The sequence below is a fragment of the Ranitomeya imitator genome, chromosome 3 (genome assembly GCF_032444005.1).
Source record: "Ranitomeya imitator isolate aRanImi1 chromosome 3, aRanImi1.pri, whole genome shotgun sequence".
Lineage (NCBI taxonomy): Eukaryota > Metazoa > Chordata > Amphibia > Anura > Dendrobatidae > Ranitomeya > Ranitomeya imitator.
The window spans coordinates 348621923-348647976 of NC_091284.1; the positions used below are offsets into that span (position 1 = coordinate 348621923).

Sequence of the window (26054 nt, forward strand, 5' to 3'; positions counted from 1 at the left end):
ACTCGGTCAAAGGAGCGCCGAAAGGAAACTGACACCAGAATGGGGTTTAAGCCACAACGCGTTTCAACGGAAGTACCGTCTTCATCAGGTGGACATTTATCGGTAACAATAAGGAGACAGTATATAAATACAAAACAACAAATCACAACGCTATTAAAATTACATATGCAAATTATTTAAAACAACAGTCACATATAACACAGCCTGTCACAAAATATGGCCATGAACTTGTATTGAACACATTTGGAAACCTGCAAGGTAAATGCAATGGAATCCCAATAAAAGAAGCAATATAAACAAAGCAATATAAAAAATAATAAAAATAAATAAATAATAAAAAATAAGAAATAAAAAAAAAAATGTTTATCTGGTCACTTTTTCTATCATAAGATTCAGTCCCTCGGGGGCCAAAGTGCCGAGTTTAAATATCCAAAAGCTTTCTTTGTTTATTAGGCTACTAAAACGGTCTGACACAGTGTCGGGTATGTGGTCAATGATTGCTAGTTTCAGAGATTTTAAATTTTTTTGGTGCATCATTAACCCCTTTACCCCCAAGGGTGGTTTGCACGTTAATGACCGAGCCAATTTTTACATTTCTGACCACTGTCCCTTTATGAGGTTATAACTCTGGAACGCTTCAACGGATCCCGGTGATTCTGACATTGTTTTCTCGTGACATATTGCACTTCTTTTTTTTTTTAAACATAAATTTTTATTTATTTACAAATTGTGTTGAGCATTACATCTTATTGACCTTAAATTCTTAACCCTGCTGTTCTGTTCGGTCTGGGGAGACCTATTTTGAACTTTGGTATTTTTTGGGGTGTTCAAGATGCGGTTCTGAAACTTGTGGTTGATTGACTTAAATGAGGATGGGTCGGTCGGCCACGGGTTTCAGAGCCGCATCTTGAATATTTTAAAGAATATTGAAGTTCAAAGTCGGTCATTTTTGACCAACAGAACAGCAGGGTTTTAATAATTAACACAACGTTATGGGGATTAGGGAAGGGAAGAGGATAGGGGAAATGGTGACATTACAATAACTATCCAATCACATTCTATATATGCGAATCTGCAAAGTTATTTAAGAACGGTATTTAAACGGAAAGATAACAAATTGTTCCATTTTTTATGAAATTGAGCTATATTATTATTAGCTGTAGCGATTATTTTTTCTGATAGGCAATTTTCGTTGATCAGTGATACGACCTCGGGCAGTGAGGGGCATTTGGAGTTTTTCCAGTAACTAGCAATTTTGATTCTTGTACAATTTCTTTGATATTACCTGTGTTTACTTGTGAAAAAAAAAATTGAAATTAGGCTAAAATTTTGACAATATTGCAATTTTCCAACTTTATATTTTTATGCCCTTAACTCATATGTCACACAAAATACTTAATAAGTAATATAATAAAAGAAAAAAAGTACATCCGCGCCACTGCTATTAGTTAGACCCTTATTACTCTCTTGTGATGCATCATTTTGCCGTATATAGCCTATTTAACAAAAAATCACACGGGGGTGCTGCTTATGCCACAGTTCATATAGAATCTAAAAAAAAGCAGAAAAAAAGATGAAGCGCCCTCACCGGTGATGATTCGTCAGATTTATTCAGACATAAATAACGTGCTGCAGGGAGGGTTGTGAACACACACGGACGACGGCCGTTTCGTGCTTAATGCACTTCAACAGGTCCTGGAAGAAGTGCATTAAGCACGAAACGGCCTTCGTCCGTGTGTGTTCACAACCCTACCTGCAGCACGTTATTTATGTCTGAATAAATCTGACGAATCATCACCGGTGAGTGCGCTTCATCTTTTTTTTCCCGCTTTTTTTGAGATACTTAATAAGTAACATTTCCCACATGCAGGGCTGGCTCCCAGTTTTTGAGGGCCTCGGGCAAAAGATTCTCAGTGGGCCCCCCTTTAACACAGACCACGATTCATGATCGCATATCAACACAGCCATGTAGTATATAACACAGCCCATGTAGCATATAACACAGCCACATAGTATATAACACAGCCACATAGTATATAGCACAGCCCATGTAGCATATAACAACCCATATAGTATATAGCACAGCCACATATTATATAACACAGCCCACATAGTATATAGAACAGCCATGTAGTATATAGCACAGCCCACGTAACATATAACAGCCCATATAGTATATAGCACAGCCACATATTATATAACACAGCCCACATAGTATATAGAACAGCCATGTAGTATATAGCACAGCCCACGTAGCATATAACAGCCCATATAGTATATAGCACAGCCACATAGTATATAACACGGCCCACGTAGTTTATAGAACAGCCATGTAGTATATAGCACTGCCCACGTAGCATATAATAGCCCACGTAGTATATAACATAACAGTATTTTCCAAAGGGTAACAGGAGAAATTGGACTCCAAAAGTTGTTGTGCAATTTGTACTGAGTACGATGATACCCCATATGTGGGGGGTAACCACCGTTTGGGTGCATGGCAGAGCTCGGAAGGGAAGGAGCGCCATTTGGAATGCAGACTTAGATGGATTGGTCTGCAGGCGTCACGTTGCATTTGCAGAGCCCCTGATGTACCTAAACAGTAGAAATCCCCCATATTGGAACCTAGACACCCCCCCCCCCCAAGGAACTTATCTAGATGTGTTGTGAGAACTTTGAACCCCCAAGTGTTTCACTACAGTTTATAACGCAGAGCCGTGAAAAATAAAATCATTTTTGTCCCACAAAAATGTTTTTTGGCCCCCCAATTTTTATTTTCCCAAGGGTAACAAGAGAAATTGGACCCCAGAAGTTGTTGTCCAATTTGTCCTGAGTACGCTGATACCCCATATGTTGGGGTAAACATTTGTTTAAGCGCATGGGAGAGCTCGGAAGGGAAGGAGCACTGTTTTACTTTTTCAACGCAGAATTGGCTGGAATTGAGATCGGACGCCATGTCGCGTTTGCCTGATGTGCCTAAACAGTGGAAACCCCAAATTCTAACTGAAACCCAAACACACACCTAATCCCAACCACACCCCTAACTCCAACACACCCCTAACCCTAATCCCAACCATAACCCTAACCACACCCCTAACCGACACACCCCTAAAGCTAATCCCTACCATAAATGTAATCCTACCCTAGCCCCAACCCTAACCCTAATGGGAAAATGGAAATAAATACATTTTTTTAATTTTATTATTTTTCCCTAACTAAGGGGGTGATGAAGGGGGTTTGATTTACTTTTATAGCGTGTTTTTTAGCGAATTTTTATGATTGGCAGCTGTCACACACACTAAAAGACGCTTTTTATTGCAAAAAATACTTTTTTGCGTTTCTACATTTTGACATCACAGTAAAGTGACAGATCGCTGATCTGACACTTTGCTGTGCACTGTGTCAGATCAGTGATCTGACGTGCACTCCTGCATGCTTACCAGCGTCTGCTCTGAGCAGGCGCTGTGAAGCCACCTCCCTGCAGGACCCGAATGCAGCCCCGCGGCCATTTTGGATCCGAGGCCTGCAGGAAGAAGAAGGTAGGAGACCCTTGGAGCAACGCGATCACATCGCGTTGCTCCGAGGGTCTCAGGGAAGCCCGCAGGGAGCCCCCTCCCTGCGCGATGCTTCCCTATACCGCCGGAAAACTGCGATCATATTTGATCGCAGTGTGCCGGGGGTTAATGTGCCGGGGACGGTCCGTGACCGCTCCTGGCACATAGTGCCGGATATCAGCTGCGGATGTCAGCTGCATACGGGCCCACCCCACCTCGACGGGATAGTACGTCCAATGTCAGAAAGGAGTTAAAAAATGCTTGGAGAGGCTATGTAAAAGAAAGCCGTTTTTAATGTTCTGACGATGTTTATTCAACCTGGCGTGCATGGTTTGTATGGTGCGGCCCACATATTGTAGACCGCAACCACATTCAATCAAGTGTATCATATAGGTGGATTGGCAGTTAACATGTGAATTAATTCTAAAAATGGTGCCTGTTGTGTTAGGTTTAAATTCCCGTGCCCCGTTCACAATAGAGGTACAACAAAGACACTTGGCGTTTCCACATTCGAAGCAGCCAGAGCTCAAGGGTATGTGGGGGCCTGGGTGAACCGGGCCTATTATAGTATACTAGGTGCAATATAGTTGCGTAACGTACGGTTCCTACGAAATATCGTTCTAGGGTGCTGAGGTATATGTCTCAAAAGTACTGGGTCTCCTTTAAGGATGAACCAGTACTTCGAGAGAAGCTTCTTAATCATTCCATGAGATTGGTTGAAAGTAGTGATGAAACTCTACCTACCAAATGTGGTCTCAGGAGGGTGTGTCTTCATATTTTTCTCATCGATTCTATTAATGCAATCTCTCTGAGTAAGAGATTTGGCTCTCAAACGCATCTTGAACCAGTCTCCTTGGATACCCGCTCTGTTTAAACCTATAATCTAGAATCTCGGCCTCCTTGAGGAATCATGTGTACAGTTTTTTTTGTTTACGCCAATATTGTCCGTAAGGGACATTTTGGATCCACTTTGGCAAGTGGCCACTGCTGAAGCTTAAGTAGCTATTTACGTCAACTTCCTTAATGTGTGGTGGTAGAAAATCATGCAGATCCATCGACATGTATCAAGAGATCTAAAAAGTGAATGGACACATTGGAAATATTAGCTGTAAAGCATAGACCCCACGTGTTCTTTTTAAGGTTGGAAATAAACAAGTGCTTCCCCCTCTGTACCGGTCCATATACAAAATAAATCATCTATAAAGCGTTGATAAAAAGCTAATTTACCGGTTGTCAGGCCTTGCTGTGCGATGAAGACAGACTCAAAGGTCCCCACGAATAAGTTTGCATAACTGGGGGCGAATCTCGTCCAGATCGCGCAGCCTTTGACCTGACAATAAAAGGTTTGTTCAAAAGAAAATACATTGTTTTCAAGCACAAAGAGAATGGCACTTTTTAGATAATCTTTTTGCAGAGGAGTTAATGATGAATCAGATAGGCTTATAGAGGCAGTGCAACAATTTCTTCTATCTTGGGGAATATTGGTGTATAAGGCTTGCACATCCATTGTAATTAAAAAGCAATTAGGAATAGGTGGTAATTTCAAAATAGAATCAATGAGATGATAAATCTTTAAGGTAAGAATCTAGGGCTATGACATACTTCTGAAGAAAAAGGTCTACATAGTGAGAAAGGTTGCTCGTGATTGAGTCAATACCAAAAATAATTGGACGGCCCAGAGGGCTGATCGGATTTTTATGAATTTTTGGTAAAAATATAAAAAAAAATGGAGTTTTAAAACGTGAAATATTGAGGAATTTGAACTCCTTTTTATTCAGAATGCCTGACGATTTTTTTTTTTTGCTATCATATGCTGGGGCAGTAGTGTGCGAGTATCTGATGCTAATAAGCTCAACAAACTTACCAAGAAGTCAAGCGCTGCTGTTGGCTTCCAACCTGACTCTTTTGAGGAGGTATTGGAGGATAGAATTCAGAAGAAGTGTAGGACTATAATGAACAATAATACACACCCACTATACGAGCTGTTCTTGAAGCAGAAGAGCACATTCAGCAGCCGTCTAATCCTACTAAGGTGCAAGAAGGAGAAATTCAGGAAATCGTTTGTACCTACTGCTATGGGGATGTATAATAATTTCCTACGGGTGGTAGACAATAATGACTGACTGCTGGTGTACTAATGTAAGTGAACAGTGATTTATATACATGAACCACCCACATTTATGTATTATGTAATGTTGGTATACCTGTGCAAGATTTGTGTCCAAATATTTTACGTAATGCTGTTTGTATTGCTGCTGAAATACACTTTATTGATCCCGGGGGGAAATTACAGTATCAGATCGTATTGCGCTACCTTGATCAATGCAGTGTAATAAACAAATATGTCAGTGGAGATATCACGGTTGAGTTTGAAGTAATATTCAGAGTCACTAAGGAGTCTAAGAGCATCTTGAGTATAGGCTCCCCTATTCATTATGACCACCCCACCCCCTTTATCCGCATTCTTTGATGATCTCTTTATCACTAAGGGATTTGATGGCTGCTTTCTCGCCACTACTTAAATTAGTGTTCCGTTTCCTTTTATAAGGCAGCAAACGAATTTCCTTAACCCCTTCACCCCGAAGCCTGTTTTCACCTAAGTGACAGGGCCAATTTTTACAATTCTGACCATTGTCACTTTGAGGTAATAATTCAAAGGCTTCAACGGATCCTGGTGATTCTGAGATTTTCTCGTGACATATTGTATTTTATGATAGATGCAACATTTCTTTGATATTACTTGCGTTTATTTGTGAAAAAAACGGAAATTTGGTGAAAATTTTGCAATTTTCAAACTTTAATTTTTTACACCCTTTCATCAGAGACTCATATCGCACAAATTAGTTAATAAATAACATTTCCCTCATGTCTACTTTACAGCACAATTTTGGAACCAAATTTTTTTGTTTGTTAGGAAGTTATAAGGGTTAAAAGTTAAACAGCGATTTCTCATTTTTTCAACAATCTTCACAAAACCATTTTTTTTAGGGACCACATCACATTTGAAGTCACTTTGAGGGGCTTATATGATTTAAAATACCCAAAAGTGACAACATTCTAAAAACTACACCCCTCAAGGTACTCAAAACCACATTCAAGAAGTTTATTAACCCTTCAGGTGCTTCACAAGAATTAACGGAATGTGGAAGGAAAAAATGAACATTTAACTTTTTTTTCACATAATAATCTTTTAGCAACATTTTTTTTTATTTTCACAAGAGTAAAAGGAGAAAATGGGCCACTAAAGTTGTGCAATTCCTCCTGAATACATTGATACCCCATATGTGGGGGAAAACCACTGTTTGGGTGCACGGCAGGGCTCGGAAGGGAAGGAGCGCCATTTGAGTTTTTCAAACCAAAATTGGCTGCAATTGAGATCGGACACCATGTTGCGTTTGGAGAGCCCCTGATGTACCTGATCTTTTGCTACGATTTTTTTTTTTCCCCATGGGTTATAGGAGAAAATAGACAGAAAAAGATGTTGTGCAATTTTTCACGAGTACGCCCATACCCCATATGTGGGGAAAAACCACTGTTTGGGCACACGTCGGGGCTCGGAATGGAATAAGTGACGTTTTGGATTGCGGACTTTGATGGGATGGTCTGCGGGCATCATGTTGCATTTGCAGAGCCCCTGATGTGCCTCAACAGTTGAAATCCCCCACAAGTGACCCCATTTTGGAAACTACACCCCTGAAGGAATTTATCTAGAGGCATAGTTTTATAGTATTGTTTATAATTCTTTTGGTTTTACTGGTGTATAAATTTTTAATGTGGCGGTATGTGTAAGATGTGCGTGAAACATCAGATAATAAAAGTGTGTTGTGTCAACAGGGTATAAACTAATTTTATTAATTTGTGGGCGTGTGGTATGCTTTGAAGCAATCCTTAATGCAAAGGCCAGGTTTCTCAGGGCAGGTTTCACAATGGTAAATTCTGTCCTTTCGGATTCCCCTCTTGGAACATACTTGCACCGTTTTTGTGATCGTCCTGTCCTCGCTGTTTGGGGAACCTGTCCTGGGAAATGTTGACCTGAGACAATACGGGCACTATCGGATTCAGAAGTACTGGGGCCCTCACCTCCCCGAGTACCAAACATTAGGGCCTTGATGACTACCTCCTGAACCTGAAGGAAGGTCCCCACCCCACCCCGTATTGCCTGTAGATCGGAACAGCACAAAAGCATTGTACATTGCCATCTGTACAATGTGCACGGCCAATTTTTTGTACCATACGTAAGCTTTTCGCATGGCACTGTATGGTTGGTGGACCTGATCTGAGAGATCCACACCCCCCATGTACCGATTGTAATCCAGGATACAATCTGGCTTTGGGACTTGTGTTGTGGTCCCACGAACAGTGACAAGGGTGCTGTTGTCACGATGTATGGTGGTCAGTGTAAGGACATCCCTTTTGTCCTTTTACTTGACCACCAGCATGTTGTCGCTGCATTGGGCTCTGCTTCCCCTTTTCTCAGCATTTGCCCAATTAGCGGCTTAGGGAGGCCTCGCTGATTTTTTTCGCACGGTGCCACATGCAGCTGTACCTCTGGCAGAGAGGGCCTTGAAGAGTGGGATGCTGGTGTAAAAGCTGTCAATGTAGAGGTGATAACACTTATCCAGCAGTGGGGGCAGCAATTCCCACACAATTTTCCCACTCACCCCCAGGATGGGGGGTCATTCAGGGGGGTTAATCTGGGTGTCCTTCCCCTTGTAGACCCTAAATCTGTGGGTGTACCCTGAGATACTCTCGCACAGTTTGTACAGCTTTATTCCATACCTGGACCTCTTACTAGGCAGGTACTGTCGGAATATTAGACTCCCTTTGAAGTGAACGAGAGATTCATCAATAGCGATGTCCCTCTGGGGTGTGTACGCCTCAGCAAATTTTCTGCTGAAGTGTTCAACCACTGGCTGAATTTTATATAGACGATCAAAGTTAGGATCATCTCGAGGAGGACACTGTGCATTATCACTAAAATGCAAAATTTTTTGGATCCCTTCAAATCGTGTCCTTGTCATGGCCATGTGGAATACCGGTGAACTGTAGAGAATATCAGTACTCCAGTATGACTGAAGCTTTGGCTTTTTGATTATGCCCATATGCAGCACAATTCCCCAAAATGTCATAATCTCTGCTGCATTTATGGGGGTCCATCTGGCGTGTGATGACGTGGGATTTTGGGTGAAAAATTGTTAGGCATACAGGTTCCTCTGGGCCGCCATAAGATTTATTATTTTATCACTGAAAAATAATTTGAAGAAGTCAATTTCAGTGAGGCCAGTGGTGTCAAACTGGATTCCTGAGCTGCTGCTGAAATCCGGAATGACGGGCTGAAAGTTTTCAGGGGGTGCAATCCATACGGGATCGATTGCTGCAGGAGTTGCCGGGGTCCTTCCTCACCAGATGAGGAGGAGGAGGAATAGAGGAATGTGGGATCTTCCTCACTGGCTGTATCCGTGTCGTACGCAAGGATGGCTTAAGCCTCCTCTGGTGAATAGCGCCTTGTTGACGAATGTGCCATTTTTTTTTTTTTTTCCCAAACCCTGGGTATGTGTGTAAGTGGTGCTTTTACACATGTAATGTGTGGGGCTTGTGTATAGGGGTACTCTTTATTATAACCAATCAGAGAGAAAAAACAAGTAGTGAAAAAAAAATGTAGAACAAGAAAAAAAAAATGAAAAGGAAAATCAGATGTAAAAAAATAAGTTTGTATAAAAAAAAAAGTATAAATTTACCCTACGCAATTATATCTTGTTTTTTGCAAAAGAAAAAGTGAATGCCACTAACCGTGTGACGTACGCTCCCCTAATCCACTAGAGATTATCCGGCGATAGCAGATTTCTTTAATGCAAAAAAAAAACGCTACCTCACTACCTATAAAACTACTCTGTGCAATTTTTTTTTTTCTAAAAGATGATTGGTAGTCACTAACGCTGTGACGCCGGCTACACTAACACGCTACCACTAAACTACCCTGTACAATTTTTTTCTCTCTAAAAATTAGACCGGTCGTCACTAACGCTGTGACACCAGCTAATCTACATCTAAAACTACACTGTACTAACTATTTTTTTTTTGTAAAAATAAAAAAATAAAAATCGGACATCGCTTAGACTATGATGTCCGCTACGCTAACTAGCAAAAAAAAAAAAAAAAGTCCTGTGGCGTAGTCTCTGAACAGCAGCGATACTGATCCGAGCGCTTTGGACACACGAATGCTCTGTGCGGGACACCACGCACAGGAAAAAAAGCGCAAAAAACTGCGCAAAAAATTCAGTTGGAGGGGGGGAGGGAGAGGGTACTGGAACAGGGATGGGGGAAGGGAAATGGGTGGGGGAGGTGCTGCTGCTGTAATCACAGGCCTCACACAGCAGGCAGATGGCAGCAGAGAGCCCAGCAGGAAGCTGGAACCCGACCCTGAAGATGAAGGTAGGAGATCGCCGGGTTGATCACACTGGCCACCAATGGAATCTTTTCTCAGGTTAGACAGAGCGGCTTAGACCACCGCTCTGCATGCCAAACCTGAGGTAAAGATGGCGTGCAGGGCGGTGATCCCTATTTTAAACTAACCCCTTTGGCGCTGATTGGCTGAACAATAGCTTCTATCCAATCAGCGCCATAGGGGTTAATCAGGTGAGGTGACGTGGCGATCACCCCCCTACTGTGACGGCTGTGATTGGTGCGACGTCACACAGCACCAATCACAGCCCGTTTTAATTCACATGTCTTGTCACATTGTTATGCTTTTTTGCATAACCACCTCAGGTTAGTAACCTCCTGTTTTCTCTTGCGCTGCTCACCAGTTAGGCCAGGATCACACTTACGCGACATATGGCCGAGTCTCTCAGGTGAAAACCCAGCTCTGGCGCCGGCACTTTAGAGCGGAGCGTGCAGCTCCATGTATTGCTGTGCGGCGACACCCTCCGGAGTGCCGGCACCAGAGCTGGGTTTTCACCTGCGAGACTCGGCTGTATATCTCGTATGTGTGATCCCGGCCTTAACCTGAGGTACTTCTCATCTCAGTTTTTTTCTGCTTTCATATCACTCTAAGGTAACCGACCGCAGGTTCCAACACATCTTTGTGCGGAGTTCCTACTACTGAAATTGGAATGCTAAATGCCAACTAGCTGCTGGATAATGGAATGAACTGGCTGCTGGATAACTGAATTGTCATGAACGGACATTGATTTTGTGTGTTTCCTCGGCCGACTACTAATATGTATATAACTTGTGTGGCTTACATTTTTACATGAACACTCATATTTTTATATGAACCCTCACAGCCAATAATTTTTATACATCATTTCTTGTGGTCGCTACATATACACTGGGTGCACAATTATTAGGCAATATGTATTTTGATCACATGATACTTTTTTATACATGTTGTCCTACTCCAAGCTGTTCGGGCTTGAGAGCCAACTGCCAATTAAGCAAATCAGGTGATGTTCATCTCTGTAATGAGGAGGGGTGTTGTCTAATGACATCAAAACCCTAGATAAGGTGTGCTTAATTATTAGGCAACTTCCTTTCCTTGTGATCACTGAACAATCAAGTGTTTTATGGCAAGTAGCCAACAGGGTCGCAAGAAGCGTGTTGGGCAAAAAAGGCGCAAAATAACTGTCCATGAATTGAGGAAAATCAAGCGTGAAGCTGCCAAGATGCCATTTGCCACCAGTTTTGCCATATTTCAGAGCTGCAACGTTACTGGAGTAACAAAAAGCACAAGGTGTGCGATACTCAGGGACATGGCCAAGGAAAGGAAGGCTGAAAAACGACCACCTTTGAACAAGAAACATAAGATAAAACAGCAAGACTGGGCCAAGAAATATCTTAAGACTGACTTTTCAAGTCAGGTTTTATGGACTGATGAAATGAGTGACTCTTGATGGGCCAGATGGATGGGCCAGAGGCTGGATCATAAAGGGCAGAGAGCTCCACTCCGACTCCGACGCCAGCAAGGTGGAGGTGGGGTACTGGTATGGGCTGGTATCATCAAAGATGAACTTGTGGGACCTTTTCGGGTTGAGGATGGAGTGAAGCTCAACTCCCAAACCTACTGGCAGTTTCTGGAAGACAACTTCTTCAAGCAGTGGTACAGGAAGAAGTCGGTATGGTTCAAGAAAAACGTAATTTTCATGCAGGACAATGCTCCATCACATGCCTCCAACTACTTCACAGCGTGGCTGGCCAGTTAAAGGTCTCAAAGGAGAAAAAATGACATGGCCCCCTTGTTCACCTGATCTGAACCCCATAGAGAACCTGTGGTCCCTCATAAAATGTGAGATCTACAGGGAGGGAAAACAGTCCACCTCTCGGTACAGTGTCTGGGAGGCTCGGGTGGCTGCTGCACGCAATGTTAGATTGTAAACAGATCAAGCAACTGACAGAATCTATGGGTGGAAGGCTGTTGAGTGTCATCAAAAAGAAAGGTGGCTATATTGGTCACTAATTTTAGGGGGTTTTGTTTTTGCATGTCAGAAATGTTTATTTCTAAAATTTGTGCAGTTATATTGGTTTACCTGGTGAAAATAAACAAGTGAGATGGGAATATATTTGGTTTTTATTAAGTTACCTAATAATTCTGCACAGTAATACCGTATTTTCCGGCGTATAAGACGACTTTTTAACCCCTGAAAATCTTCTTAAAAGTCGGGGGTCGTTTTATACGCCAGGTGTCGTCTTGTACGCCGGGTGCAGACCCAATGTGTATATGGTGGGTGGGAGAGAGTGTTCCCGATGACAGAGGGGGCGTCTCACAGGAAAGTGTGTGTAGTATCCCCCTATTACCTCATTGTAGCAGCGAGGGGTCTTTGTGCTGGGGAGCGGCGGCGGCTGCTCCTCTTTGTGCCGTGTGGGTGCTGTGCTGTGGGGCGGCGGCTCCTCTTCGTGCAGTGTCAGGGCTCTGTGCTGTGCGTATCTTCGTGCAGAGTCGGGGCTCCTCCGGCATTTCCCATTTCCTCAAAGCCCGGCTGCATCGGCAGCTCCCTTGCTGCAATGCGTTGGCCTCCGGGAAAATGGCCGCTGGTGGCGGCGCATGCTCAGATTCAGATCTCTGGACGAGATGGATCTGCCGGTGCCTCCGGGCTTTGGGAAATGCCGGAGGAGCCCCGACTCTGCACGAAGATACGCCGCCCCACAGCACAGAGCCCTGACACTGCACGAAGAGGAGCCGCCGCCCCACAGCACAGCACCCACGTGGCACAAAGAGGAGCAGCTGCCGCCGCTCCCCTGCACAGAGACCCCACGCTGCTACAATGAGGTAATAGGGGGTACTCCACTCAAACTTTCCTGTGAGACGCCCCTTCTTCGTCATCGGGACCACTCAGAAGGCACATTAGTCACCGGCCCTATAAGACGACACATGGTATATAAGAAGACCCCCGACTATTAAGAAGACTTTATATTTTAACTGGAAAAGTTGGGGGGTCGTCTTATATGCCGGAAAATACGGTAGTTACCTGCACAAACAGATATCCTCCTAAGATAGCCAAACCTAAAAAAAAAAACCCCTCTCCAACTTCCAAAAATATTAAGCTTTGATATTTACGAGTCTTTTGGGTTGATTGAGAACATAGTTGTTGATCAATAATAAAAATAATCCTCTAAAATACAACTTGCCTAATAATTCTACACACAGTGTATATGAACTTTTTTTTCCCCCAGTCGGTCACTGCTGATTTTGTGTCTATACGGCCCTTGTTCTGGACACAATTATTGCCTTTAGCTTTAAAATTTCCAAATAGCGCTTGTGCTTTTGTGCTTTAAATTGTTATGGATTATCTCAGATTGAACACTGAATAGAATTTCTTCCATCATAAAAGCACTAGGTGCTTCGGCTAGCTCCTTAATATCTAAAAATCAGCCCATCTCACAGAAACTAAATGATAACGAAAAAAGGGATATGATCAAAATGTTCCTAGAGTTTGAAAATGTTAGTAAAATTGAAATCACTAATCGTATAGATGTTCTTTTCTTAAAACATTATATTTCAGAAGATGTAATCCCAAAAGGTTTAATTATAGCCTAGCAATCCTCTTTACCTAATGATACTATATTTTCCACAAATTGGGATGCTGTACGATCCGAATGCTCCATACATATGATGAACCTTCTTATTTCTAAACGTAGTTCTGTCGCGGATTCGGCCTTACTCCAGCTTAATTTGATTATGGAGAAACTTAATTCATTTTCTTCTTCCTCTGAATTTATAGAGTTTGATACTAAATTACATAACAAGCTAAATAAATTTGAAGAAGATTTAATAAAGAAGAAGGCATCTAAATTTGAGGGATAAGAAAAATAAACTGATAAATAATACAATTGCCCCCATGGAAATAGAGTTGTCAGCCCATCCAACTGTCAACGTAAATTCTGTGGATAGCCCAGCACCCCCCCCCCCCCAAGTAGAAGATTTGAACAACTCCCGGTTAAATCTGTGTAAAAAGCAAGAGAAAATATTCTATAAACAATATAGAGAAAGTTTGAAAGTTAGCACCAATACCCATACAATAAATTCAACCACCCTTATTAAGCCAGTAGAAACATCTATCCCTCCTCAGGTTTTAAACTGTAATTTGTCTGAATCTCCCCTCCCTTCAGAGGATTCACCTCTGTTAACGACAAATTTGTTAATTTCCTCTGAGAGTTCCTCTAAGGATGTGGCCTATCGTCTGTTGAATGGGCAAGACAACTTTGATGGCGTCTCCCAACGTTTGGTTTATGAAACCTATTCTTCCCCTCACTCACTTACACCACCCCCACTTCCCATCTCCCCTTCTACTAGTGGGAGCACTGCCACTAGTTTACCAGTGATTGACACAGTAGAATCTAACATTTTGGTGAGTAACAACATTGTTGTACCCCCCACCAAAACTCATTCACTTTATCATCTCCTCTTACAACTGATTCACAAAACAACAAAATTACTCATTTTTTTCAGGTGGTATCAGGCCACAAAGCAAAGATAAAAAGAAAAAGAGAATACGAGGCTCTAGGGGCAAGGGCAAAAACCCCCCAAAAAACTGAGATTCCCCAGAGCAAAACTAATTCGGACAATTCAAATACACATTCTAGTATTTTTAATTCATCTGATTACCATTTAAACAATGATGAAATATCACTTCTTGAACGAGGGTTGTCATTTTGTCCAGATTCGCCACTAAATGTATTTAATCTTTACCTTGACCCGAATGACTTTATACAGAGACTTACGGTGCAGCGTCATTTTCTAATTGAGGGGGATAAGGATATTAAGAATTGTACAACAGAAGACACCTCCATTGAGCCAGACCAATTTTTACATGTTGTTCCTAAAAATATCCATAGTAAATTTTATCCTCTTCACCATAAAGGGTCACATAGAGAAACATTTCAGCCACTCATCTTTAAGGAAATTCGTTCGCTGCCTTATAATAGGAAACGGAACACTAATTTAAGTAGTGGCGAGAAAGCAGCCATCAAATCCCTTAGTGATAACAAAGAGATCATCAAAGAATGCGGATAAAGGGGGTGGGGTGGTCATAATGAATAGGGGAGCCTATACTCAAGATGCTCTTAGACTCCTTAGTGACTCTGAATATTACTTCAAACTCAACCGTGATATCTCCACTGACATATTTGTTGATTACACTGCATTGATCAAGGTAGCGCAATACGATATGATACTGTAATTTCCCCCCGGGATCAATAAAGTGTATTTCAGCAGCAATACAAACAGCATTACGTGAAATATTTGGACACAAATCTTGCACAGGTATACCAACATTACATAATACATAAATGTGGGTGGTTCATGTATATAAATCACTGTTCACTTACATTAGTACACCAGCAGTCAGTCATTGTTGTCTACCACCCGTAGGAAATTATTATACATCCCCATAGCAGTAGGTCCAAACGATTTCCTGAATTTCTCCTTCTTGCACCTTAGTAGGATTAGACGGCTGCTGAATGTGCTCTTCTGCTTCAAGAACAGCTCGTATAGTGGGTGTGTATTATTGTTCATTATAGTCCTACACTTCTTCTGAATTCTATCCTCCAATACCTCCTCAAAAGAGTCAGGTTGGAAGCCAACAGCAGCGCTTGACTTCTTGGTAAGTTTGTTGAGCTTATTAGCGTCAGATACTCGCACACTACTGCCCCAGCATATGATAGCAAAAAAAAAAAATCGTCAGGCATTCTGAATAAAAAGGAGTTCAAATTCCTCAATATTTCACGTTTTAAAACTCCATTTTTTTTTATATTTTTACCAAAAATTCATAAAAATCCGATCAGCCCTCTGGGCCGTCCAATTATTTTTGGTATTGACTCAATCACGAGCAACCTTTCTCACTATGTAGACCTTTTTCTTCAGAAGTATGTCATAGCCCTAGATTCTTACCTTAAAGATTCATCTCATCTCATTGATTCTATTTTGAAATTGCCACCTATTCCTAATTGCTTTTTAATTACAATGGATGTGCAAGCCTTATACACCAATATTCCCCAAGATAGGCTTATAGAGGCAGTGCAACAATTTCTTCTATCTGATTCATTACCTCCTCTGCAAAAAGATGTCTTACTCAGAGATATTGCATTAATAGAATCGATGAGAAAAATATGAAGACACACCCTCCTGAGACCACATTTGGTAGGTAGAGTTTCCTCACTACCTTCAACCAATCTCATGGAATGATTAAGAAGCTTCTCTCGAAGTACTGGTTCATCCTTAAAGGAGACCCAGTACTTTTGAGACATATACCTCCGCACCCTAGAACGATATTTCTTAGGAATCGTACGTTGCGCAACTATATTGCACCTAGTATACTATAATAGGCCCGGTTCACCCAGGCCCCCAGATACCCTTGAGCTCTGGCTACTTCGAATGTGGAAATGCCAAGTGTCTTTGTTGTACCTCTATTGTGAACGGGGCACGGGAATTTAAATTTAACACAACAGGCACCATTTTTAGAATTAATTCATATGCAATATGTCACGAGTAAACAATGTCAGAATCACCGGGATCCGTTGAAGCGTTCCAGAGTTATAACCTCCTAAAGGGACAATGGTCAGAAATGTAAAAATTGGCCTCGTAATTAACGTGCAAACCACCCTTGGGGGTAAAGGGGTTAATGATGCACCAAAAAAATGTAAAATCTTTGAAACTAACAATCATTGACCACATACCCGACTCGGCACTTTGGCCCCCGAGGGACTGAATCTTATGATAGAAAAAGTGACCAGATAAACATTATTTTATTCTATTTATTTTTTATTATTCTTCTTAATTATTTATTTATTCATTTTTATTATTTTTTTTATATTTGTTTGTTTATATTGCTTTTGTATTGGGATTCCGTTTCATTTACCTTGCAGGTTTCCAAATGTGTTCAATAAAAGTTCATGGCCATATTTTGTGACAGGCTGTGTTATATGTGACTGTTGTTTCAAATAATTTGCATACAGTGGGGCAAAAAAGTATTTAGTCAGTCAGCAATAGTGCAAGTTCCACCACTTAAAAAGATGAGAGGCGTCTGTAATTTACTTCATAGGTAGACCTCAACTATGGGAGACAAACTGAGAAAAAAAAATCCAGAAAATCACATTGTCTGTTTTTTTATCTTTTTTTTTGCATATTATGGTGGAAAATAAGTATTTGGTCAGAAACAAACAATCAAGATTTCTGGCTCTCACAGACCTGTAACTTCTTCTTTAAGAGTCTCCTCTTTCCTCCACTCATTACCTGTAGTAATGGCACCTGTTTAAACTTGTTATCAGTATAAAAAGACACCTGTGCACACCCTCAAACAGTCTGACTCCAAACTCCACTATGGTGAAGACCAAAGAGCTGTCAAAGGACACCAGAAACAAAATTGTAGCCCTGCACCAGGCTGGGAAGACTGAATCTGCAATAGCCAACCAGCTTGGAGTGAAGAAATCAACAGTGGGAGCAATAATTAGAAAATGGAAGACATACAAGACCACTGATAATCTCCCTCGATCTGGGGCTCCACGCAAAATCCCACCCCGTGGGGTCAGAATGATCACAAGAACGGTGAGCAAAAATCCCAGAACCACGCGGGGGGACCTAGTGAATGAACTGCAGAGAGCTGGGACCAATGTAACAAGGCCTACCATAAGTAACACACTACGCCACCATGGACTCAGATCCTGCAGTGCCAGACGTGTCCCACTGCTTAAGCCAGTACATGTCCGGGCCCGTCTGAAGTTTGCTAGAGAGCATTTGGATGATCCAGAGGAGTTTTGGGAGAATGTCCTATGGTCTGATGAAACCAAACTGGAACTGTTTGGTAGAAACACAACTTGTGTTTGGAGGAAAAAGAATAATGAGTTGCATCCATCAAACACCATACCTACTGTAAAGCATGGTGGTGGAAACATCATGCTTTGGGGCTGTTTCTCTGCAAAGGGGCCAGGACGACTGATCCGGGTACATGAAAGAATGAATGGGGCCATGTATCGTGAGATTTTGAGTGCAAACCTCCTTCCATCAGCAAGGGCATTGAAGATGAAACGTGGCTGGGTCTTTCAATATGACAATGATCCAAAGCACACCGCCAGGGCAGCGAAGGAGTGGCTTCGTAAGAAGCATTTCAAGGTCCTGGAGTGGCCTAGCCAGTCTCCAGATCTCAACCCTATAGAAAACCTTTGGAGGGAGTTGAAAGTCCGTGTTGCCAAGCGAAAAGCCAAAAACATCACTGCTCTAGAGGAGATCTGCATGGAGGAATGGGCCAACATACCAACAACAGTGTGTGGCAACCTTGTGAAGACTTACAGAAAACGTTTGACCTCTGTCATTGCCAACAAAGGATATATTACAAAGTATTGAGATGAAATTTTGTTTCTGACCAAATACTTATTTTCCACCATAATATGCAAATAAAATGTTAAAAAAACAGACAATGTGATTTTCTGGATTTTTTTTTTCTCAGTTTGTCTCCCATAGTTGAGGTCTACCTATGATGTAAATTACAGACGCCTCTCATCTTTTTAAGTGGTGGAACTTGCACTATTGCTGACTGACTAAATACTTTTTTGCCCCACTGTATGTAATTTTAATCGTGTTGTGATTGGCTGTTTTGTATTTATATACTGTCTCCTTATTGTTACCGATAAATGTCCACCTGATGAAGACGGTACTTCCGTTGAAACGCGTTGTGGCTTAAACCCCATTCTGGTGTCAGTGTTTCCTTTCGGCGCTCCTTTGACCGAGTTTCACCCTTTTCCTATGTGAAGTCCCAGGCAGAGGAGGCAGGTGACGGAGATGAGTGAACTGTCGGTTAAGGGCCCGAGGCTGGCAGCGGGTGGCTATTAGGAAAAGAGGCAAGAGAGCAGTAAGTCAAGGCCTTTGCACATATTGCATTAGTTAGGGGTAATTTTCTGATGACAGATTCCTTTTAAGTGTCTTTGTTTTTTATGTCAATAACTAAATCTTCATACAGTTATTTTCTTGAAATTTGTGCTTTCACCATGCACATGCTTATATTTTGTTTATATTCTTAGGTATGATGATTATTACTATTATCCTCCTCCTCGGATGCCGCCTCTAGGCAGAGGCAGGAGCCGTGGGGGCAGAGGTGGCTATTCATATCCGCAAGATTATTATGGCTATGAAGATTACTATGATGATTATTACTCATATGATTATCATGACTACCGTGGTGGCTACGATGATCCATACTATGGGTATGAAGATACATACCCTGTGCGTGGGAGAGGAGGACGCGGTGGCCGAGGCGGGCCTCCACCACCCAGAGGCAGATCGGCACCACCTCAGCGTGGAGGGCGCTCCAGCTATGTACCAAGAGGTTCCCCCATGGGCCCTCCTAGAGGATCCAGAGGTGGACGAGGTGGGCCATCACTGCAGCCCCAACGAGGTCGCAATTCACGTGGTAACCGTGGAAGTAGAGGTGGGAATGTTGGTGGAAAAAGAAAGGCAGATGGGTACAGCCAGCCAGATTCCAAGCGTCGCCAGACCAATCATCAGAATTGGGGAACCCAGCCTATAGCACAGCAGCCTTTGCAGCAAGGTGGTGATTATTCTGGTAACTATGGTTACAGTAATGACAACCAAGAGTTTTATCAGGATTCTTATGGTCAGCAATGGAAATAGGAAAGGCAACAATGAGAAAGTTTAATTTTTTTTTTTTTTTGCCCACACACCTACATTTACATAGTCACACATAGGCTTCAGTATCCGTTTCCTGTAATTTGTACTTGTTTCTTCACTATATTGTAAATAGTTTGCTTATTTTATTTACTTTACCATTGGTGTGCTCCAGATATGCCCCAGTAAAGTAACGGGAATTTAAGTTGGGGGTTATTTAGCATTTAAGCCATGCAGAAAGCCAAGCTTAATATGGGAGCTTTGTAATACTAATTTAGTTCCGATGGTTTACTTTTTGTTTTTTAGATTTACCATGTAGGTTTTTGTCATGTGCTTCTAGATTGTGATGCTATGGTTTTTCTGCATTTTTGCAGTTATTTTGATTTATCTTTTAAACACTCCCTAACCAAGACTGCCAGATACTATTGTTTTTTTTGTTTTGTTTTTTTTTGTTTTTATATATAAAATCTAGACTGTATCTGATATTTAAGGGATGGTCGAAATAATTTGTGCAGAAATGCTGCATTTCTGGCAAGGTTTCTTTTAATTTTTGAGGTATCTCCAGTAGCATTATGTTGTACATATATGTAAACAGTATTGAAGTCTTTAGTAATTTTAAAGGTAGTCTTTATAATTAAACATTTTAGAATTTCATGTGTTTGCTGTTTTTGACTTTCTAGATTTGGTTACTTTGTATTTTATTGTTATCATTTCACATTTTTTGGAAGGGAAAAATATGCCCTACCAAATTGTTCTGCTTTGGCTCTTTAAGCCTCTGCAATATGTTCTATGACTGACTGTATTTTCCCGCTTATTTGTTTGTGAAATTTCAATAAAACTTAAAAATAAAAAAAAAATTATAATATAAAAACAAAATTTCACTGCAAAAAAAACTTCATCCTTTTCAAAACTTGGATGTATCCTATTAAAAAGAACAAACGAAAAAAAAATAATCTGAGTTGTAATTCTTGAAACAATCGCAATTCAAGAGTGGACTGCATATGTGAGTGATCAAATCTGTGTTTTAATCAAAATTTTAAAATGTGGAACTTTCGGCAAAATTAGATTTGTGGTAACAAAGTGGAAACTCAAGGACCTGAAATTGATGTTGCACTCATTCCTATTTGGTATAATCTCTTAGGAAACCAATACATGATTTTCACGTGACTAGGGTTGCGTTTTCATTCGGTGTACAGAACATGTGGCTTACAGTGCCATTTTGGTTTTTCTGCAATGATATTTAAAATTAATGGAAATGTAAAAGCTGGAAGTTTACTGTATTTGACTTTTTGAATAGCAAGAATTAAAGGCTAAAAGAAAAGGTTCGTATTAAAAAATTTTCTGACATGCGTCAGTCATGTTAAAAAAAATGTTATTGGTAAGGTTCAATTAGAGGAGCCCTTGACCACTAGAATGAACAGAGGCCCAAGAACCGTTTTGGTATGATTTATTTATAAGGTAGAAGTACACCTTTGATACAATTTGTCAATCTGTGCAAGCAGATTGGTAGATGTCTTGGGTCCTGAGACCCTCACCAATTGCTCAACCCCCCACCTTGCCTGTGAGATTGTGCGCTGCTCAAGACAGGAGAGCACAGATCCTGTAGTGCAGGGGTGTCAAACTGCATTCCTCAAGGGCCGCAAACAGGTCATGTTTTCAGGATTTCCTTGTACTGCACAGGTGATAATTTAATCACCTACACACATCATGATTCCAGCACCTTGTGCAAAGCTAAGGAAATCTTGAAAACACGCATGGTTTGCGGCCCTCGAGGAATGCAGTTTGACACCCCTGCTGTAGTGTGTGCACGGTCAAAGCGAAGTACAGATACAATAGAAAGCACGATGCCTTCTACCGCATGCAACCTCTTCTGCGCTTGCTCACTCCGCAAAGAGTTGCGTGCTCGTGTCTTCTGAGCTTTGCACATCTTGGAGGGGAGATCAGTGGGTAATTGGGGCGCACACACAAACTGAAGGGTTTACTTTTCAAAATACTCATTATTTACATGGGAGACCTGGCACAGCTTGGACATCCAGAGATTGCTAGATTGAAGTTTCTAGGGAACATATTCTGGATGTAAAATTGTATCTTGAAGGTTCAAAATATGACATGTTTAATGTCTCAAAGGGTCAAAATGGAGGGAAACAAATCTAGTAGCCTGCTTGTATAAAAGCTGTTTTCGAGACAACTAGAGAAACTAATAGGAGTCTGTTATATTTTTTGTAGTACAGTTTGGGAAATTAAACTGAACTTGTTTAATGTACATTTTTTTTGTTACTCATCTACGTATGGGCTTAGTTATTAGTCATGCAATTACATGTGGTGTAAATAAAACTTCAGGTACAGAGGTTTTCTAATAAATGGAATCTGTCAGGGAGATCAACCCTTCTCCCTTTATATGGGCATGCATGTCATAATTGAATAAAACTATAATCGGATATCTTCAATCTGATGTCTTATCCCAGAGAAATCCACTTTTTTTTTAGTATGTAATTGAGCTGTTAAGATCTATGGGTGGGACATAGATCTCCCAGAAAGTCTGCCATCAGAGCTTATTTTTAAATGGAAAAGGGCATTACAAATCGAAGACCTGTAATGACTGACAGTTTGCTCTTATAGTCACACCGCTCTGCAGTGCTGCAGTGAGATCAGAATTAACATAGTACAGCAGAACTGAATGTTGTCTCATTACAAAGACACTTGCAGCTCTGCTATACTGCACTCACACTGGCTGCTTGTGAGATGGAAGCTGAAACGCAATGAGAGGAACTCTGCAAATGTGTTTGTAATGAGACAGTCTTCAGTTCTGCTGTACAGTGTTATAATCAAACACAACCCTGCTGTGAGATCAGGAGAGCAGGCTTTCACTGGTAATGCCTACTCTAATTTAAAACAGGCTCTGGAGGCAGATCTGTGTCTGGCCCGTAGATCTTAACAGCTCATTGACAAATAGGAAAAATAAGGATGTCTCCGGCACAAGACATTGGGTTGCAGACATCAAGGTATCATTTTATTCAGCTTCTTATGACCACCTGCCTGCACATATGGATGGCTCAGGAGGATTGATCGTACGGACAGATTCATCTTAATGCTTAAAACTTGTTTGGAACATTTTACAATAACCCTAAAATGCAATTGTCCTTTTACCCTCTCATACATGTAAATTACTTGTTGGCAGACAAATTAAAAAAAAAAAAAAATCTAGTCACTATTGACATTGTAGGAATCATTTGTCTGTTGTGATGCACAATTGTCATTCTCCAGGCCCTAAACATTTATTTAGAAAAATGAAATGCCTCCAAATATGTTTCTTCTTGACTAATATAGAAATAACGCGTTAATTCTAATATTTTGATTCTACTTTGAATTTTACTGTGCTAAATCTTTGTAACTTGTTTGTTAAAAACAATGACATTGAAGTGGCTTTGCAACCATTTGAAGTCAATATGTAGCACAATTAAAAATAGACGAGGGCCTTAATGTCTCACACCTCAAAGGCTGGCCATCCACAATGAATATTGATGTTATTAAAGAATGAAGTGGCTGATGATTGAAATGGAAAAAAAATCTTCCAATTATGTCTTTTAACGTTGCATGCTCCATGTGCTTAAAAATTGTGTGTGGTTGCAGGTAATGAACACAAGTTGAAAATCTTTAAATTGCACAGTTATAGTCCTCTAATGTGAAATGTTTTAAATATGAGGCTTTTTTTCAGAACTGACAACTTTTGTTCCATTAACGCTGGAGAATGGATGTCTGTAGCTTACAAAGTTTTTCATGTGGTCCTGGTATCTTCAACCAAACTATTGCAGCTGTACGAAGCCGTTTGACTACTCAGATTTCAAATTGTATTTGATCACTCATTTAAAGCAGTCGCAATAAAACCAACTTTGTCTTTTCTATTCTGTATCGATATCAAATAGTATTTCAAACAGGTCTGAGCAGAGGACACAAAGTCAGCTTACAGATCTCAAAACTATACTGAGCGTGGATTATATTTTTCAAGATCTACATCAAGAATCTTCCATCTAAATTTTCATCGTGCAATTTCCTTTTGCAAATAAAGTGATTTTATCCTTGCAACTGAATCAAATGAAATTTATCCTGTTCAAAATTTCCAATTGTTCTAAAAAGCAATTCAATTGAACTGCATTCTACTTCTTTTCTAATTTTGAAGTGGACTTGAATTCTCCAACAAAAAATCCATTTATGTCTTCATTGTATTCAAATTGTTTTTCAATGACTTTGTGGGGCAAAATAAAATATTGAAAATGTAATTTATATGAAGATGATTGAATCCCTTCACAAAATATTGCAAAAAATGTGAAAGACCCTTTTCCCTATATTTCATGTACTGTTTAGGGCATATACCAGCTGTCGGTGTAGCACATATGGAATGAACTGTTCCCAGACCCAGCAGCTCACTTGCATATAGTGACACTGATCTGTATGCCACTAGAATACCAGTTTATTTCTTTTTGGGGTTTTCTTTTTCCCCGTGATTTTTAGTTTGTGTATGTACGTATATATATATTTTACTCATGGTAGTGTTTAATTCTATACTGTAGTTTTAGCTTTGTAATCGTTCACCACTTATATTTATTTATTTATTTATTTATTTTTAAAGTTAACTTCTGCAGAGAATAGAACATTCATCGAGGTTTTTTTTTTCTTTTTTAAGATGTAAACATACTTTACAAGAAATCATGAGTTAAGAGCATAAAGGTCTTATGGAAAAAAAATGAAACCTCAAGGGTACGCTCCCACATTCAGGATTTACTGTGATTTTGACGCTGCATATTTAGTGGATGAAATTTGTAGAAATCTCAGGTCCACTGTGTGTCTGTGCCCCATTCGCGGAAACTGACATGCGGCGTGTCATTCAGATCTGCAGCATGTCAATTTCTCTTGTGAGCACGCATGTGGATTTTCCCCATACACTTTCATTAATGAGGAAAATCTGAATGTGTAAAAAAAAAAAAAGTAAAAGCATGTCTGCTAATTTGCATAATGGGTGCAGAAATGGTGCAAAGATTCTGCAGTGTCAAAACTGTAGCAGATCCTGAATGTGAGAACGTACCCTAACAAGGCAGCAAAGGACTCATACACATGGTAGAGACTCCTTGCTACACGTTCCTCCACATATTTTGGAGTCCAACAGAGCATACATCTACAGGTCCTTCTCAAAAAATTAGCATATAGTGTTAAATTTCATTATTTACCATAATGTAATGATTACAATTAAACTTTCATATATTATAGATTCATTATCCACCAACTGAAATTTGTCAGGTCTTTTATTGTTTTAATACTGATGATTTTGGCATACAACTCCTGATAACCCAAAAAACCTGTCTCAATAAATTAGCATATCAAGAAAAGGTTCTCTAAACGACCTATTACCCTAATCTTCTGAATCAACTAATTAACTAAATAATGAAATTTAACACTATATGCTAATTTTTTGAGAAGGACCTGTATTTTCGATTAGATTCTGTAAGCTCCCATATAAATTAGAGACCTACAAAGGTACCGTAGAGGTCTCATGAACCTCTATGGCTGTCTTATTTAGACTCTGCCTACAACCTGAACAAAAAATATAAAATAGTCTGTCTTGACCCCTTGAATAATTGCTTAGAGTACCGATCACCTCTATATAATTGCTCTTTTTAAGAAAACAGTTGAGAGCTGTTAGTAGATGATTTTATTAAATAACATTAGTTAGAAAAAATTGCCCAGAAGTGCCCCTGAAAGCAGCTCTAAAAGACTCGACTTTGAAATACAAACGACCGATCCCACAATCCTCCTTTGCTCTTTTTCCTGGCTAAGCTTGAGTTCTCTCATCATTGTGAGATCTTGTGCTTGTAAATCTGCATTGTCAGAATCTGTAGACAGCAGTTATCTGCTATTTTGAGGTTTCCAATTGGTAACTGGTGTGCACATAAAGGACAGCACTGTTTGAGTTCTCATACTTTGCCAGTAAGGAAGAGGCACATGAAGGATTTGATAGATCACACTTTGGGATCTTACAACCTGGATATTTGGACTTATCGCTTAAAAGAAGGTCCGGTCATTTATGATGGCATTAAGGGCACTTCTGGGCATTTCCTCTAAATAATGCAATTTAGTAAAATCTCTGGTCTGTGGCTGCCCACTGTTTTCTTCAAAAAGGGCAGCCATATACTAGTGATAGGTAGAGATGGGTGGAGACTTGGATGTTGGGATCCGGCGTGTTCGGACGAGCAGTTGCAAAAAGTTTGGGGTCGACTACCAGAACAGTACACGAACCTTATTCACTTGAATGACGCCCCGAACATCCAGTATTTGCTGCTCTGTCATGTGCATGACAGTGTGACAAACACCGCTTTTAATCGGCGGCAAAAATCTCA

At 40.6% G+C, this 26054-nt stretch overlaps 1 protein-coding gene across 1 annotated transcript in view; it reads left to right on the forward strand.

The window, feature by feature from the left end:
• Positions 1 to 23942, forward strand: part of LOC138669931 (heterogeneous nuclear ribonucleoprotein R) — a 154204-nt gene extending 130262 nt beyond the window's left edge. The window contains exon 9 of the mRNA XM_069756803.1: positions 19062 to 23942. Coding sequence (XP_069612904.1) covers positions 19062 to 19671 — 610 coding nt within the window. The 3' untranslated portion in view covers positions 19672 to 23942. The remainder of the gene's footprint in view (positions 1 to 19061) is intronic.
• The last annotated feature ends 2112 nt before the right edge of the window (positions 23943 to 26054 follow it).